We start from the raw sequence: 14,506 nt of genomic DNA, 5'->3' as shown, positions 1-14,506 counted from the left end.
TTTACTGTCACTTTTAAAGTATTTGAATCTTCTTAAGAAAGCAATCTTGAAGAATATAAATCTCAAAAAAGAAAAAAAAAGATGGGATCCTTGGTGGGGTTCACCGTCGGGCTGCCTCCGTAGTTTTTCCGGAGACGCACTTTCGGAGAAATGATGTTGATGGCGTGAGACTGATAAACTGTCGTATTGAATAATATTGACTGAAGAAAAAGGCGAAGAGAAATACATATAAATACCCAAGAAAATAGCCGGACTGATAGCCGTCGTCTTATCGCAATTGGTAGTGCAACGCACGCGGAATGCAGAGGTTGTGGGCTTGAATTCCACCGCCGGCAAGTTATCTTTTCGACTAGTTTCATTTCCCGAGCTTTCATTATATTCTACTTTTAAATTCAAACCGCAGCGAATTTCTTCCATGCTCTTCTTGACTTCATTGGCTGTTGGCTTTATATGGTCGTGACTATATATATATATATATATATATATATATATATATATATATATATATATATATATATAGCGGATTCACCTTTGGTTTACAAAGCTGGGCACACGAGAATGTCGCATTCCGCCGTCAATATTACGACCGCGGCGGCAGGGAATCGAACGCACAACCTAGCGCTTACACATACACAAAAACTGACTTCAGCCGTCATATGGCATTGAAAAAGGTTTTATTTTGCTGTTGTGACCTAGAGTGGCTTCAGTGTAGCGTAGAGAGCTTGGTATTATCGCGAAAATAGCTCGCGCTCGTTGCAGAGGGCATGATGATAGATTGTGTAAGCCTGTTCGCCGTACTTTATCGGCATTTCCGCCGTGCAAACATTTTTTTGTGGGCTATTCACTATTCACAGAACAGAGTGGGCGAAACAGAATACCTGCTGCAGCGCTAGCGCGCCAGGTGCTGCACGAGGAGAGAGGGCATCGCCGCGACGTGCCTCGGCTCGTTTTACTGCATTCTTCAGCTCCCTTTCTTCGTCTGCAGTGCACCGGCGTGGACGGGCACGTTTGCTGCTACCAAGGTTGCAGCCGCCGCCGATGTAGATGCTTCAGTATCCATAGCGGTACGTGCTGCCCGAGCCAGCAAGCAGCAGTAGCCTGTGCTACCAACGCCGCATGCCACTGACGTCCTGCGCGACGGGAGACCGAGGAAGCAGCAGCACCGACCACCAAGGCTGGCAAGCGCGCGTAGCAGTAAGCCCAGTGGGGAGGAGAGAGGCACGCCGCGGCGATGCCCTCTCCCTTCATGTAAAACCTGGCGCGCTATGGGGAGCAGCAGGTGTTCCGTTTCGCCCGCTCTGCTCCGTCGAGGCGTGCTGGTGATGTGACGTCGCAGCCAATGGGAATTAAGGGGCCGTTTCGCGGCTACAGACGCCGGATTTTTCGATCAGTGAGCCATTTGATGCTATCGCATAAAAAAAAGAATACACAAAGAAGTAGTCCGCATCGTATAATCAGGGAGGCACATTCCTTGACCCGACACGCAGCGGCCACAATGCTTTCTGCGCCCCAGGAAAACCCAAGCCCAACCTCACAGCTTGCAACAAGGGCACGCAGATGTGTATCGACGGCGATTGTGTGGGCTCCATTTGCCTCAAATACGGCATGCAGGAGTGTTACCTGTCGGGAGACGGTTACACGGTGGACGAGAAGTGCCTCATTGCGTGCGAGGACCAAGGTACGCCGAACAATGACTTCTGTTGTGCATAAAGTGTAAATCGTCATTAATTGCTTGACGAGCTCAACAGACAACATGAACGACAACAACCGGAAGTTAAGGGAACCGACACACAGCTGTCAGTGCCATGCATGTAATTTTATTTTCGGCATAGCGATACACGAGAGCGTGAGCTTTGCTTTATTTATTCATTGTGACTTGCGGCCGACATTACAGACGCCGTAACAAAGATTTGTAGTTTACATAGCACTGCTTGACATAAGCAGATCAGGTGAAAACGCCGGCTTTATAATTGATATGCCTAAAATTTATACAGTTCCGAAGCAATAACTGGCGTGTGATATATGCCACTGCGGGCTTCCGGCATAATTTTGACCACTAGGAGCTTCTTATACTCTCCAGGAGCCGTGCTGCAATTACTCGCGATCGGGCCCATATTTTGTTTGCTTTATTAAAACATCTCGTCATCCTTCTCTTAATTCCATCCCTTGACTCCCTTTACAGGGCATCCAGTTGATTTTTACATTGGCTACCTTTCTGTCATTTTTCTCGCTCTAAATCTAAAAGCGCGAGTGCACTCGCATTACATCCCTATACGGCAGGGAATCAGAGAATCGACCTCAGTGAATACCGCCGTATAGCCACCGAGTCTCCACGGTGGACGAGAGGCGCAGTCTTCCCCCTCAAATATCCTGGTCGTCACCATTTTTCAAGCAGGATATTCAGTATTACTTTGCCTACGAGCGTCGTCGTGGTGACAGTGTTGCCGCTTTGTGAACTGTTTTTTTTCTCGCTGGATTTGGCGCAGCAGGAAAGTGCAGTGAGGCGTGTCACTATCCGGCCATGAAGTCGCTATGCGGGGCCAAGATGCGACCGGGATCCTCGTGTGAGGACAAGCATGGTTACTGCGACGTCTTCCAGAAATGCCGCCGCGCGGACGAGAAGGGATTGCTGACGAGGCTGGATGAGGCGCTTTTTGCCTCGAAAACCTACAAATCTGTCAGCGATTACGTTAGGGTGAGCCGGGCGGCCCGCCTGTGGGATATTTTGAGCGCGCACCTAACCTGGGACATTCTAAGAGCACAAAATTGCGTAACACACTCATGACGTTTCGGAAAAAGGTACAACGCAAGAAAAGAAAGGAAAAAAATTCGGCAAAGACACTTAAGGCTGCTTACGTGTGGGAATGCGAAAGTCTTATAGTTGCTTTGGTGAAATTTTCTCGCTCGATGTTTTCGGCGCGCATTAAATTTCTTTTTGCATGATTAAGTGTGTGTTGGCGTATACGTTGCCCACACACCGGAAGCAATCGGACCATTTTGCTGCAGAACGACGCATTTTATTTCAAGCTATGCGATCCTCTATGTTTAGTGGTAGGTCTGTGGTGATTACGTCATATTCCGCTGCGACAATGTCTTCGTCATTAGAAGGATATATGTCTGGCGTGTAACCTTCGTGTTGGAAACGCTGCGGTCGTGTCGGTGGTGGTGGGATGAGGTCGATTGAGAGGACCATTGAGAAACCTAGAATGTTGTGTTGCCTTGCTTCTTCATCTGAGGCGTACTTCCGCGTGGAACCACGTTTAACAGCTACTGCTGAGGTAGACGCTTCAGAGTCCATCGTGGTAGACTCAGTACTGATGGAATTCGAAGAGCAAGTGACGCGCGGGAGGCAGCGCGTTCATTTTATACATTCGTGACGTGACGCCACCTCCTCACCATTGATTGCGTCGTCACGTGTCCAATGACGCACGTACTAGGCCACGCCTTTAGTCAGCCAGAACCGTGGTGCCACCATGGCGTCGAGGAAGCGCACTCGTTTCGCGCCGCGGATGCCCGGGTTCGATTCCCACGCAGACAGAAATATACCAAAATTTCTTTTCAAAGCCATCAGTTTACTTTATTTAGAGGAACCTCATTGCCGAACTTGACGTGAATCCGGGCATTTCTGGCGTGCGTTTACTCTTTGCGCTGTCGGCCATTTTTGGTACCATTGCTCAGTCACGCCGCTGCTGCCAGAGTTTCGTGCAACGGGGCATATATAGTGCGTTCATCTTTAAAAAAAGGAAAGTAAAAGAAGCACGAGAACGTAGCATCGTGAAAAAGCGGAAGCTTTCAAGTAAATATTTCAGTCTGAGCCGTCAGTATATAGATATTATCACACATGTGCAATGACGCAGCATACATTAACTTAAAAAAAAACAACAAAGAAAATAACAGACACCGATAAAATGATTACGTTACCTCAACCGGCCGCGCATGAACCTGTGTTCACTACTAAACAAAGAAATCGACGTTCCACTCACACATTCGTTCCATTTGGAGGCAATATAAAACGCTTCCATCAATTTTCGCTTCTGCCCAGAATATTCATTCCCCGGAGTCGCGGAGCACAGACAACTCTCTCGTGCTTGTCGGTTGCTTGCTTAGTACCTTTTTTTCTAAAGCTTCATGAACCAACTAGCGAAACACTGTTTTAGATGCGTGAGCATTTTTATGCTCAACCAACGAGGAAACCTCTCCGTCATGCAGGACGTATCACTATGAAAAAAATAATGTATAAAACGTTTCTATGAAGGCTGTGTTGAAATATCTGGTGATTATGGAATAAAAGCCATCTCCAGAACCACATGTGGAGCCGAGTTGGTGCATTGTAGACATCAGGAAAAATTCTGATTTTGCGATAATGTAATGCCAATCATGCTACATCCTCGGTGCGCTTCGGTGGTTGCGGGATGCGTCTTCTGTTGGGGCGTTCCTTCACCGACGGTGCTGCGAAGCCTAGAGAAAGTTCCCTATATTTAGGAACTTCATGTCTTGTCTATGAAAACTTTTATGTCTAGGGAAAATTTGTGAAGGAAAGAAAAATTGTATTGCAAGAACTTGCACTGAAACATCGTTTAGACGGCAAGCAGCAACTTCATTAGTTAAATTTATAAAAACGAGCCTAGCAATAAACAACCTATACGTAGGCAGTCTATCTGCATAACAAACAAGTTTATCACTACAAAAAGTATATTGGCCCCAAAGTGAACTGTACCCTAAAAAAGGAAACTAGGGAAATATAGGGAATTTATCCGATTTAGGGGAAAACTGGCTTCAGAGGTTGGCAGCACTGTTCACCGACCAAAATGCCACCGATATATGAGGGCTCATGCGCTTCACGTCACGCAACATAGAGAGATAAGCAGTCAATGGTTTGATAAGGATGATAAGGAGTGATGAGAGATTATATGGGTCTCATCACGGTTGATAGTGGTTGGACGCGGATCTATAAGGTGCCAAAGAGCGATAAGGACTAATCATTGTTGATCAATTCTGATAATGTTGATAAGCACTGATAACGGTTGATCAGAGGTCTGATCAAATTCGATAAGGTTGATAGGGACCGATAAAAGTTGATGAGGGTCTGATCATGTCCGGTAAGGTTGATAATTACAGCTAAGGGTTTAGTAAGGATCGGTTCGATTGTGTTAAGTTTGATACTGACCGAAAGAATAGAAAGAATTTGACCAAGTCCGAAAAGGTTGATAACAACCGATAAGAGTTGATAAAGGCTGGATCTACTCCGATAAGGTTGATAACAACCGATAAGAGTTGACAAGGGTTAGATCGAGTCTGATAAGTTTGACAATGACTGATAAGGGTTGATAAGCTTTAGACTGGCTGGGTCAAGTTTCATAACATTGATAATGACACCGGGCTGCAAGGAACTGAGCAAATGGCACAATGCTTAGACAACTCCCAGAGGAATTCCTGAAGGAATTTTTTGTTGACACTACTTATGCAGCCTGTGCTGGCATTAAATTGACGTCTTCTCTTGTTTGAAGTTCACTACCATGCTTGAATGAAATGCGAACAAAATAAACGGATACGTGTGTAGCAAGGCTGAATAGGTGCTACGTCACGCTTATAAGTATGCACTGCGCATGACCCACTGCGGCACTACTTTGTATATATATCCCGTTCATTCTTGCAATAAAGTTGTTCATTGCCTGACCCCGACTCGCCTACATGGTGGCAGCGGTTCACTATCGCTATGTCGGCCCCGTCAACGCTGCTTCCCCCGCCGAAACCACTGGACCCGTCAGCAGACGCATGGCTTGGATGGAAAACTTGGAAATGTGAGTTGTTCTCATTGTTCACGGCTGTTGTTCTCCACATTGTTCTCCACGGCTACCCAGTTAAGTAAGCAGCCCAAAGAAGTCCAAGCAGCAACGTTACTTGTAACAGTTGGAGAGGAGGGCAGAAAAGCTTACAACGCCTTCAAATTCGAAAATGAAGCGGATAGGAACAACGTCGACATTTTGCTTCAGAAATTTGAAGAATTCTACAAACCAGTGACGAATTTGACGTTTAATGAATTTCGTTTCGGATCAAGAGACCAAAAGCAAGGGGAGTGTTTCAATGATTGGCTAACCGACCTCAGGCTTTTAGCAAAAAACTGTGAGTTCGGGGACCTAGAAGACCGTTTGCTCCGCAGCCGAATCATTCTGGGACTGCGAAACAAAAGCTTGCAGGAAAGGCTTATTTCCGAGAACCCGTCATACAGTAAGACCATTGAAATTTGCCGGGCCCAGGAACTGGGAAAAGAGCAATTTAAAGAAATCAGTGAAGGCGCAGAAGCAGCACGTGCCACAGTAATTCAAGCAGTCACCAAAGAAAGGAAACCGTGTGGTCATTGTGGCTATACCGCTCACCGTGGCGAAATATGCCCGGCTGAAGGGAAAACATGCAAGAAGTGTGGTGGGCGTAATCACTTCGCCCAAGAATGTAGATCCTCAGTGCGACGACAAACCAGAGGCGCTAAAAACGTGCTGCGCGAGGTACAAGCGGAAGAAGACGATTTCTTTTTGCAAGCCCTGACTGTCAGTGCAGTCGAAGCAGCAGATCATTGGAGTGCAGCAGTTGACATTGAAGGCCGTAAGTTTACGTGCAAGCTAGACACAGGTGCTAACTGCTGCGTCATTTCAAACAAGGATGCCAAACTGCTGCCGAGCAAGCCACAGCAAACTTGCCACGCCACATTGACCGCTTTTTTCGGTCATAAGACTACAGCGAGAGGAAAAATTCGGCTGCGACTGTCAGCTAACAGCAGAGTGCACGAAGAGTCGTTTTTCGTGGTCGAACAAAATGTGCCCGTGACGCTGAGTGGATCAGTGGCGGAACGCCTCGGGTTTCTTTGTCGCGTGCAAAACGTTCACGTCGAAGCGTTATACCCGGCAGCACAACCTTTCGCAGACGTTTTCAGTGGACTGGGACAGCTCAACAAGAGACACGGTAACCACGTCTTAAGTTCCCCTGTAAAAGGGAAGATGTAGCAAGGCTGAATAGGTGCTACGTCACGCTTATAAGTATGCACTGCGCATGACCCACTGCGGCACTACTTTGTATATATATCCCGTTCATTCTTGCAATAAAGTTGTTCATTGCCTGACCCCGACTCGCCTACAACGTGGTCAAATCCTTTTCAACATTGTGTGTGTTCCTGGTGTTACTAATCCCCAGATGCTTAGTTTTGTGGCTATAGCGCGTTCAGGTCTCAGTTGTACCTCACGACGAGACATAGCAACTTCACAACATTTAGGAGCGTTACAGTCCTGACGGCTTCTGAACAATAAAAAATACTGTTTGCTAATGCTAAACAAAACAACACACACAAACAAATAGGCAAACCAGAAAGCTGTACACTATACACTAGAATGAACTGTCTGCGGATAGGGAGCACGTATGCGCTGTGTCATTTACAGTGCGTGATGCTCTTTAGCAAGTTTTGGAAAGCTGCCTTATCAACGGCCACAGCAGTGTTTTGGGGTGAATTGAAAGCGGGGTATGCTGAATTTGCGCGTTAACGTCCGCTGTCTTGAACTACACGCGAAGCCTTGGCAGCGCTACCTGTGCATTGGTGAATAATCCAGCTTTGTATCAGAGAGAAAAGTGTAGGTGCCGCAGCAGTAGACAATTGTGACGACCTTTATAGACTAGGCCGCTCTGGTAACAAGCTGTGCACAGCCGTTCAGTGATAATCCTACGGCACTTGCGTACCATGCTCTTGCCAGCAACGGAAAGCAGATCATCACCATCGCACCTCGGCCAAGCTGGCTGAGCGGAACTCCGTTTTTGTGGTCTCAGAACGAGATGTCTCGCTTGCTTGGCTTCGCCGTTTCGCAGCTAAACTGAACGCCGGCTTTCATGTTTACGCAACGCTGTTGCATCAGAAATGCGAATCCGACGCACTTTTCCGTAACGCTGGAGCGGGCAGCGTGTGAGCTGAGCTGAGCTTGAAAAGTGCGTCGTAGCTCGCCTCAGACGGAACAAGGATCAAAGTGATGGATGGTGCGCCGAGGCGCACCGGCTACATACCATACTGGTTGTAGAACATTGCGTCCATCCAACGCGGTTAGCTTCAGAGGCAACGAGCCCCCTAAACACCGAATGATGGAGACACTACGCAATAGGCAATAGATGTATAAGAGTTAAGACAGGAGGGCCAGCTAGTACAGGACAAAAAAGTTACCTCGCACACGCTCAGCGTAGCATCGCCTAATGACAAGCGCTATGGCGGGAACTGAAGATAATTTCCTTGGAGCATTCGTTCTTGACAACTTTGTGGTCTGTGATGTCACGATTCGGGCATGCGCCGTGAAAACCGGCGACGCTGCTCCGATATCTGATGCTTGGCTTGAGGCGGCCAGCGATTGCTGATACCTACGCAGCGTTCTTTCCCCTCAAACCGTGTGTTCATTTGTGGGTGCCATTTGTGGCTTCGTCACTGGGGTTGGCACGATGTCTATTTGTGCGGCAGCAAGAGGACTTGCCATCGGTTTCAGCAAGGAAGGTTGACTGCCATTTCCTGCGTCCTTTCGTAAATATTCGTGACATTTACGGAATAATGTTATTCAATAGGGCTTGTAGTTCGAACCGTGGCGACCTAGCTACCAACGTTTTTCTATCTAGCAAAGGAGTATGCGCAGTAGCGTAAAAAAGAAAGAAGAAGAAAGCTTGATGCAATAGAAACTGTCCACAAAATTTACACACATTCCTGGGGAGTCGTTGATTCAGTGTTCTTATAAGGGCTTCTCTGCTAGGCCGTTCAATTGGGACTACTAGCGGTGCACAATGTCGTTATGCTTCACCAATGATCGGAACTTGTGGACTGTAGCTTCGAAATGAGGGTTCGCAGCAATCTAAACCTTCCGAACATATATAATTATCTCTTCGACTGTCTCCGGTGCGGCGTACGTTTTTAACAGCCGTCCTCTCGACTCAATACACTTGGCATGGGAGTTGACAGCAATTGATAACATTTGTCTTGCAATGAGGTCGGTGGCATGCTGCAACACAGCATTGCTGTCACGCAGGCGCTGGCAAAGCCACCAAAGTCTCAATCCATAGCTGCCTAACCGAAAAGCGAGCGAGCAGAGTCGAAACATGCGTGCAAACTTCTGCTCCTCATGGTGCTTTTATCGTCACCCGACGTCGCTTGCGCCCATCGTCTCATCAGTCACGAAATGCACACTCAGAACACCCAAGCGATCTACAGGTTTACATGTCAGAACTGCACCGTCGCACGGGCTGAAGGAGGTACTGAACAAACACAGAGAAAACGAAAGAAAACAATATTGTCTGTATACATACAAGCTGAACATATATGCAGGGTGTCCGAAATAACACAGAGCAAGTGTTAAAAAAAGAAAGGCATGCCTTCTATCTAATAGTGCCAACGTTGTCAGCACTCCCAAAAAAAGAAAAAAAAAGCTTTCCGGTTGTTTTGTGATATCTATAATCAATCATTAGCAGTAAATAATTTATAATTTTTTTATAATAAAATGGTATTTTTACAGCCAGTATGTCACTAGTATGTTTTAAGAGCACATTTCAAGATATCGATTTCAGTTTGCCTGGAGTCCCATTTTGGGCATGTCTTTATTTACGCTCACGTAAATTTACTAATTTTCACTCTCTCTCTCTCTCTCTCTCTCTATATATATATATATATATATATATATATATATATATATATATATATATATATATATATATATATATATATATATATATATATATATATATATATATATATATATATATATATATATATATATATATATATATATATATATATATATATATATATATATATAGAGAGAGAGAGAGAGAGAAAATTAGTAAATTTACGTGCGCGTAAATAAAGAGATGCCCAAAATGGTACTCCTGGCAAACTACATATATATGTATATATATATATATATATATATATATATATATATATATATAAAGGCTGGCTCCACGTCAGCTGCGGGAGCCTGTGTTGTGCCGGCCGCCCGCGGTTTGTTTTCGGGCTTCGGCCACTCATCGGAGAGGCGTACTAGCATTGAACATCGCAACAGCGCAACTATAGCACTGTAAAATAATTGGCACTCTTAGAAGAGAGTAAGGGTATGAAATATTTTACAGTGCAGATACAAAGACGGATACGAGACGCACAAACATCCGCTGCACAAGTACCTAACGTCGACCTTGTTCCGGCGTTCTGCGCCTTTTGCTGTAGCAGAGAAGGTATATTACAGCTCTGGCTTCCTAACTTGCTTGAAGTAGTAAAGGCAAGGCGCAGAAGACCAGGACTCAAGAAGAACACAAACGACAGGACCGGTGCCACTGGTAAGCTGAGACGCCGATCAGGTTGACGCACAAAATGGCAGGATTGGTGCGAAAGCTTTGCTGAAAGAAATGGCCCAATGTAGAAGAAATATGCTGCCGATCCTGCCATTTCGTGCGTCAACCTGATCGCCGTCTCAGCTTGCAGTGGCGCCGGTCCTGTCGTTTGTGTTCTTCTTCTTGAGTCCTGGTCTTCTGCGCCTTGCCTTTACTACTTCAAGCATGAACCAACTAGCCCAAGCAAGAGTTTTACTTGAGCATATCCCTAACTTGCGCTGTTCAATGCAAAACACGCCACGCTAACGAGGTTAACCTTTACGCTTTCAACTCATTAGAGACCAAACGCATCGCGAGCACCGGGTTGTATGAAACGAGGCCCTCTGGTTTCGCATTGGCTTTCAGTTGCACCCGTACATGTCGGCCCTCTACGTGCTCCTCGTCGTGGCCCTGATGGCGCTGTTCTTCCACTGCTTCTCCGCGCATACGCCCAGCAGCCACCCACTCAGGCCGCACCGCGACTTCAAGAACAAACTACGCTACCGTTGGAAAACACACGTAAGCCGGCATTACTGTTGGCATCACACAATCACAATACCGCTGCTTTATACGCACTAAATATTTTAACGCCCTTATGGGTTCATAAGGGGTGCTTGGTCTGTCCCATGACTAGCGTCCTCACGTTCAAAAACTGGTAAGATAGAATGGCTTGATGGGGCCGAATGAAGTTTCCCTTTTTGGCGACGTTTGGTGGGCACGTAAACAATGTGACAGGTGCGACAGACGACGTGAGAACTGCGTGAAGCAAACGTTAATAATTGTAGCTATCAGAATCTTGTGTCAGACATTTGGTGCGCCGCCAGGGCCCGTATCCACAAAAAGCTGTTGTTCTTAAAAATAAACGTCAACCAGTACTGACTCTGGACGTATTATTAGCGAAGGCGATCGGCAAGCGACAGAAAGCACGTACGATCATACAACTTAGTGAATTCGGTCCCAGGAATCGTGTTCGCAAAATGCTCGTACTCTAAAATTATTCGTCAGAGAGACCTTGAGCCAATCCTGACGTCGGACATATTATTAGCGAAGGCGACTCTTTGGCAAAGGTGGAAAGGTGCAAAGGGCAAATGGCAAGGAGCACTTACTAGTGAAACGATTTGTGAATATCGGCGCAGGCGGTCAGAATGAATAAACAGGGCCCATATGTAGAAAGATCTATTACGATATAAGCGTTCGTAAGAAATAGTTTAAGCTGATCCTAATGCTGGACATATCGTTAGCCAAGCCGGTCAGCCAGTGGCAAAGGACACTTACTAAGCATGGGCTATGTGAATACGTCCCAAGTTTTCAAATGCGGCTTTTCCCATTACAGTTGTAATTTGAGCTCGCTGTCGTGTAGTGCACCAAATTTTTTTATAGCTTCAATAGTACATGGTAAACATTTTTGCACTCTTAAGGGGGCGAATTTCTTTAGATTGTTAAATATTGCTCCTTAAATACAAACGTCGCGTCTATGCGATCAAATCGAGTTGGTTGGATCCATGCCAGACGATATGCATACACTAGCCACCGGCAAAATTCATACAGCGAAACATATGTGAATGTTGAAGCCTTATATGGAACGCACTTATGCCTATAGTTCACAACATGGTGATCGACTCATTTGGCAACATAAACTTATCAGGTGATGCGAAGAGAGGAAAACCTTGCAAGCACACTTCGCGCGGCTGTCGTATGGCGTTTTCATTTGCGCCGACTTGCTTGCACTGATCGCGCGAACTTGTTAGTGCTCTCACCGCTACCGTAGCGGCGCCTGCGTAGAGCCGTATGCACATGCACGGTGCTCCGGGCAGTAATCACGCATGCGGCGACTGGCTGGAGCTTTAACGGTAGGATTAATCCACGCTGTAACGTTCGTTCTGCTTTCCACAAGCAGCTAGGCTCGGGGCCAATAGAAGTCTGAGATTTGTGTACGACAACGTCTACTTCGGCGAGTTCACACGGATTTGGCATACGTGGGATCTGGGTATCCATCTGGTCTCTTTGTCAAAAGCAGTCCTCTCGTGCCTCCAAAGCATTGTAGCAAGCCGCAAAAGGTATCAAAATTAGGTCTCAGCGAGGCAAGAAGTAAGAATAAGTCGCAGGGTAGGTAAAATTAACGATGTGGGCGCAATGAGTGCCAACAGAGTCGAAAATTACCTGCATTGCTCCATAGACTGCAATATTGCTCGGATAGGCACACCTCGCTTCTTGGTAAAAAAAAAAAAAGCGTGTCGACCAAAGTCGGTGCGAAAGAAGTCAACGTTGATGTGCATGCGCGTAAAAAAAAAAAAGAAGAAACTGACTGAAAAATTTCGACATCAGTAAAAGAAATAAGAGGACCCAGAAAGAAATCTAACGTCTGAAAATGGACCGAAGAAAATAATGCAGATACTGCCAAAATATTATGCAATTATAGAACCCTGCTTATTCTTTAATGCCCCAATTTCAGTACATATCAATACATATACCATGTAATGTCGACCTTTTCTTTCAAGCCGACTTTGGTGGGCAGGCCTTTCTCTTTTGATTAATTTTTGACGGAAGTGAACTATATGCTGGGCAAAAACATACTCGCTAGGCAGCAATATTTGCCGGCAATACTGACTACTGCAGCTAAATTATAACGAATAGTGCTAGTGCACACTTAGGAGAGCTACAGAAAAGGCGCAGTCAAATTAACGAGCAACGACCTGCAGAATGTGCGAAAATCGTTTCGTGATATCCAGTATTGATGCGTAGTGAAGCCTGCTCATCAGAAACTTTGTGCTGATTGTGTGTTACGCGCCGGTTTGGCCTGAAGAAAGAGCGAGAATGGTATAGATCGATAAACGCTTTAGAACGGGTTATTTGCTGTGACATGCGGCGCTACCATTGCAGTGGTGTGACTATACCCGATTTTGTTATTGCTGTTTAACACCACACTGTCGTCCTATTAAAAGACAAAATACAGGTGACATATGGAAGAGGTGATTAAAATAACAAAGAATTTAATAAACTCGTTCAACGAATTTCTTCCAGATGTAGAGGCAGTTCTAAGACATGCAACTGGTCATTAAGGAAACGAACGTTTTTACGGCCTACATTAAAACGCGAATCTTCGTGTTTAGCCGCCCGCTAGCCAAGTTACTTCAACTTGCCTGCATACTATCCGCACTTGAGCGGACGACGAGGTTCATCGCTTTAGCGGAGAAAGCGGACGAGGTTTTTCGTTGAACTTATTCGTGTCGTGAACACTGTCAGTGTCGCCGAAAGAAAAGAAATAGTAAAGCGGTGTAAACTTGGCGAGTTCGTTGATAGTGCCACGCTTATTCCCGCACGGTTCCCCCCCCCCCAAAAAAAGCGTACGCTGTATTTATACTGTATTTACACGTGAACGTTCAGCGCACAGATGCGACGAATGAATACAAAGCGTTCATTCGCGCTCAACCCTCAAGCACGAACGATGACGGAGGCAATCGATTAAACAGGGAGCTAGCTGAAAGTGCAGAATACCTGTCACTGCCGACTTGTGCTTATTTGCTTTACAGCTGTTTTTTCTCTCGTATCTTTTCAAAAACACTGGATTATGGAGAAGCTCTAGAGCGTGACGTCACGAAGATTCGGTGGCAGTGCCGTCCCACTTCATGAGGGCATAACGTTTTTTTTTTCTCGATAAACTGTGCTCTCGAAAGTTTTGCGGCAAGGCAATATGAACAGACGGGGAGAAGTTATAGGGGTTACATCGCGAAGATTTTTGTTCAAAGTGGCGAACAGAGAAAGAAACGATGCGTCAACGTGTAGTCGAGTGGAATTGTTTGCCTTCACAATACTCCTTTTGTTTACAAAACAGGCAATGTAGTCTATAGACAGCGCTGTACAAGATAACTCGTCGAGTCATAGAGGATCACTTCGACATCACGTGTTTTTGCATGCATGTACGCTTCTTGCAGCACCCCCGACGTATGTGACATTCGGCCAGACCTTTTTCGTGCTTGGGGTCAAGGGGTCGCTCCTGGACCTTCGGGGCGAGGCGCGCTGACCGCGGATCGCCGTCAGGAGCACCAGGAAATTTTTCCTGAGCGCTATGTTTTCTTAGATGTGAAGTTCAACGAGCTTGTACAGTAAGTGTCGTAATAAAGACGCCTATGGTTAA

At 45.9% G+C, this 14,506-nt stretch overlaps 1 protein-coding gene across 4 annotated transcripts in view; it reads left to right on the top strand.

Annotated features, from left to right (window-relative positions):
• Window positions 1-14,506, top strand: part of LOC135913346 (disintegrin and metalloproteinase domain-containing protein 10-like) — a 48,732-nt gene extending 34,226 nt beyond the window's left edge. For 2 of the 4 annotated variants that reach the window (XM_065445940.2, XM_065445938.2), the window contains exons 11-14: window positions 1,488-1,678; window positions 2,487-2,695; window positions 10,738-10,890; window positions 14,304-14,506. In XM_065445940.2, coding sequence (XP_065302012.1) covers window positions 1,488-1,678; window positions 2,487-2,695; window positions 10,738-10,890; window positions 14,304-14,321 — 571 coding nt within the window. In that variant the 3' untranslated portion in view covers window positions 14,322-14,506. The remainder of the gene's footprint in view (window positions 1-1,487; window positions 1,679-2,486; window positions 2,696-10,737; window positions 10,891-14,303) is intronic. The other 2 variants (XM_065445939.2, XM_065445941.2) reach the window with 2 other exon arrangements.

The sequence above is a fragment of the Dermacentor albipictus genome, chromosome 4, assembly GCF_038994185.2.
Source record: "Dermacentor albipictus isolate Rhodes 1998 colony chromosome 4, USDA_Dalb.pri_finalv2, whole genome shotgun sequence".
In the NCBI taxonomy this organism is placed as follows: domain Eukaryota; kingdom Metazoa; phylum Arthropoda; class Arachnida; order Ixodida; family Ixodidae; genus Dermacentor; species Dermacentor albipictus.
This window is presented reverse-complemented; position numbering and strand designations above follow the sequence as displayed.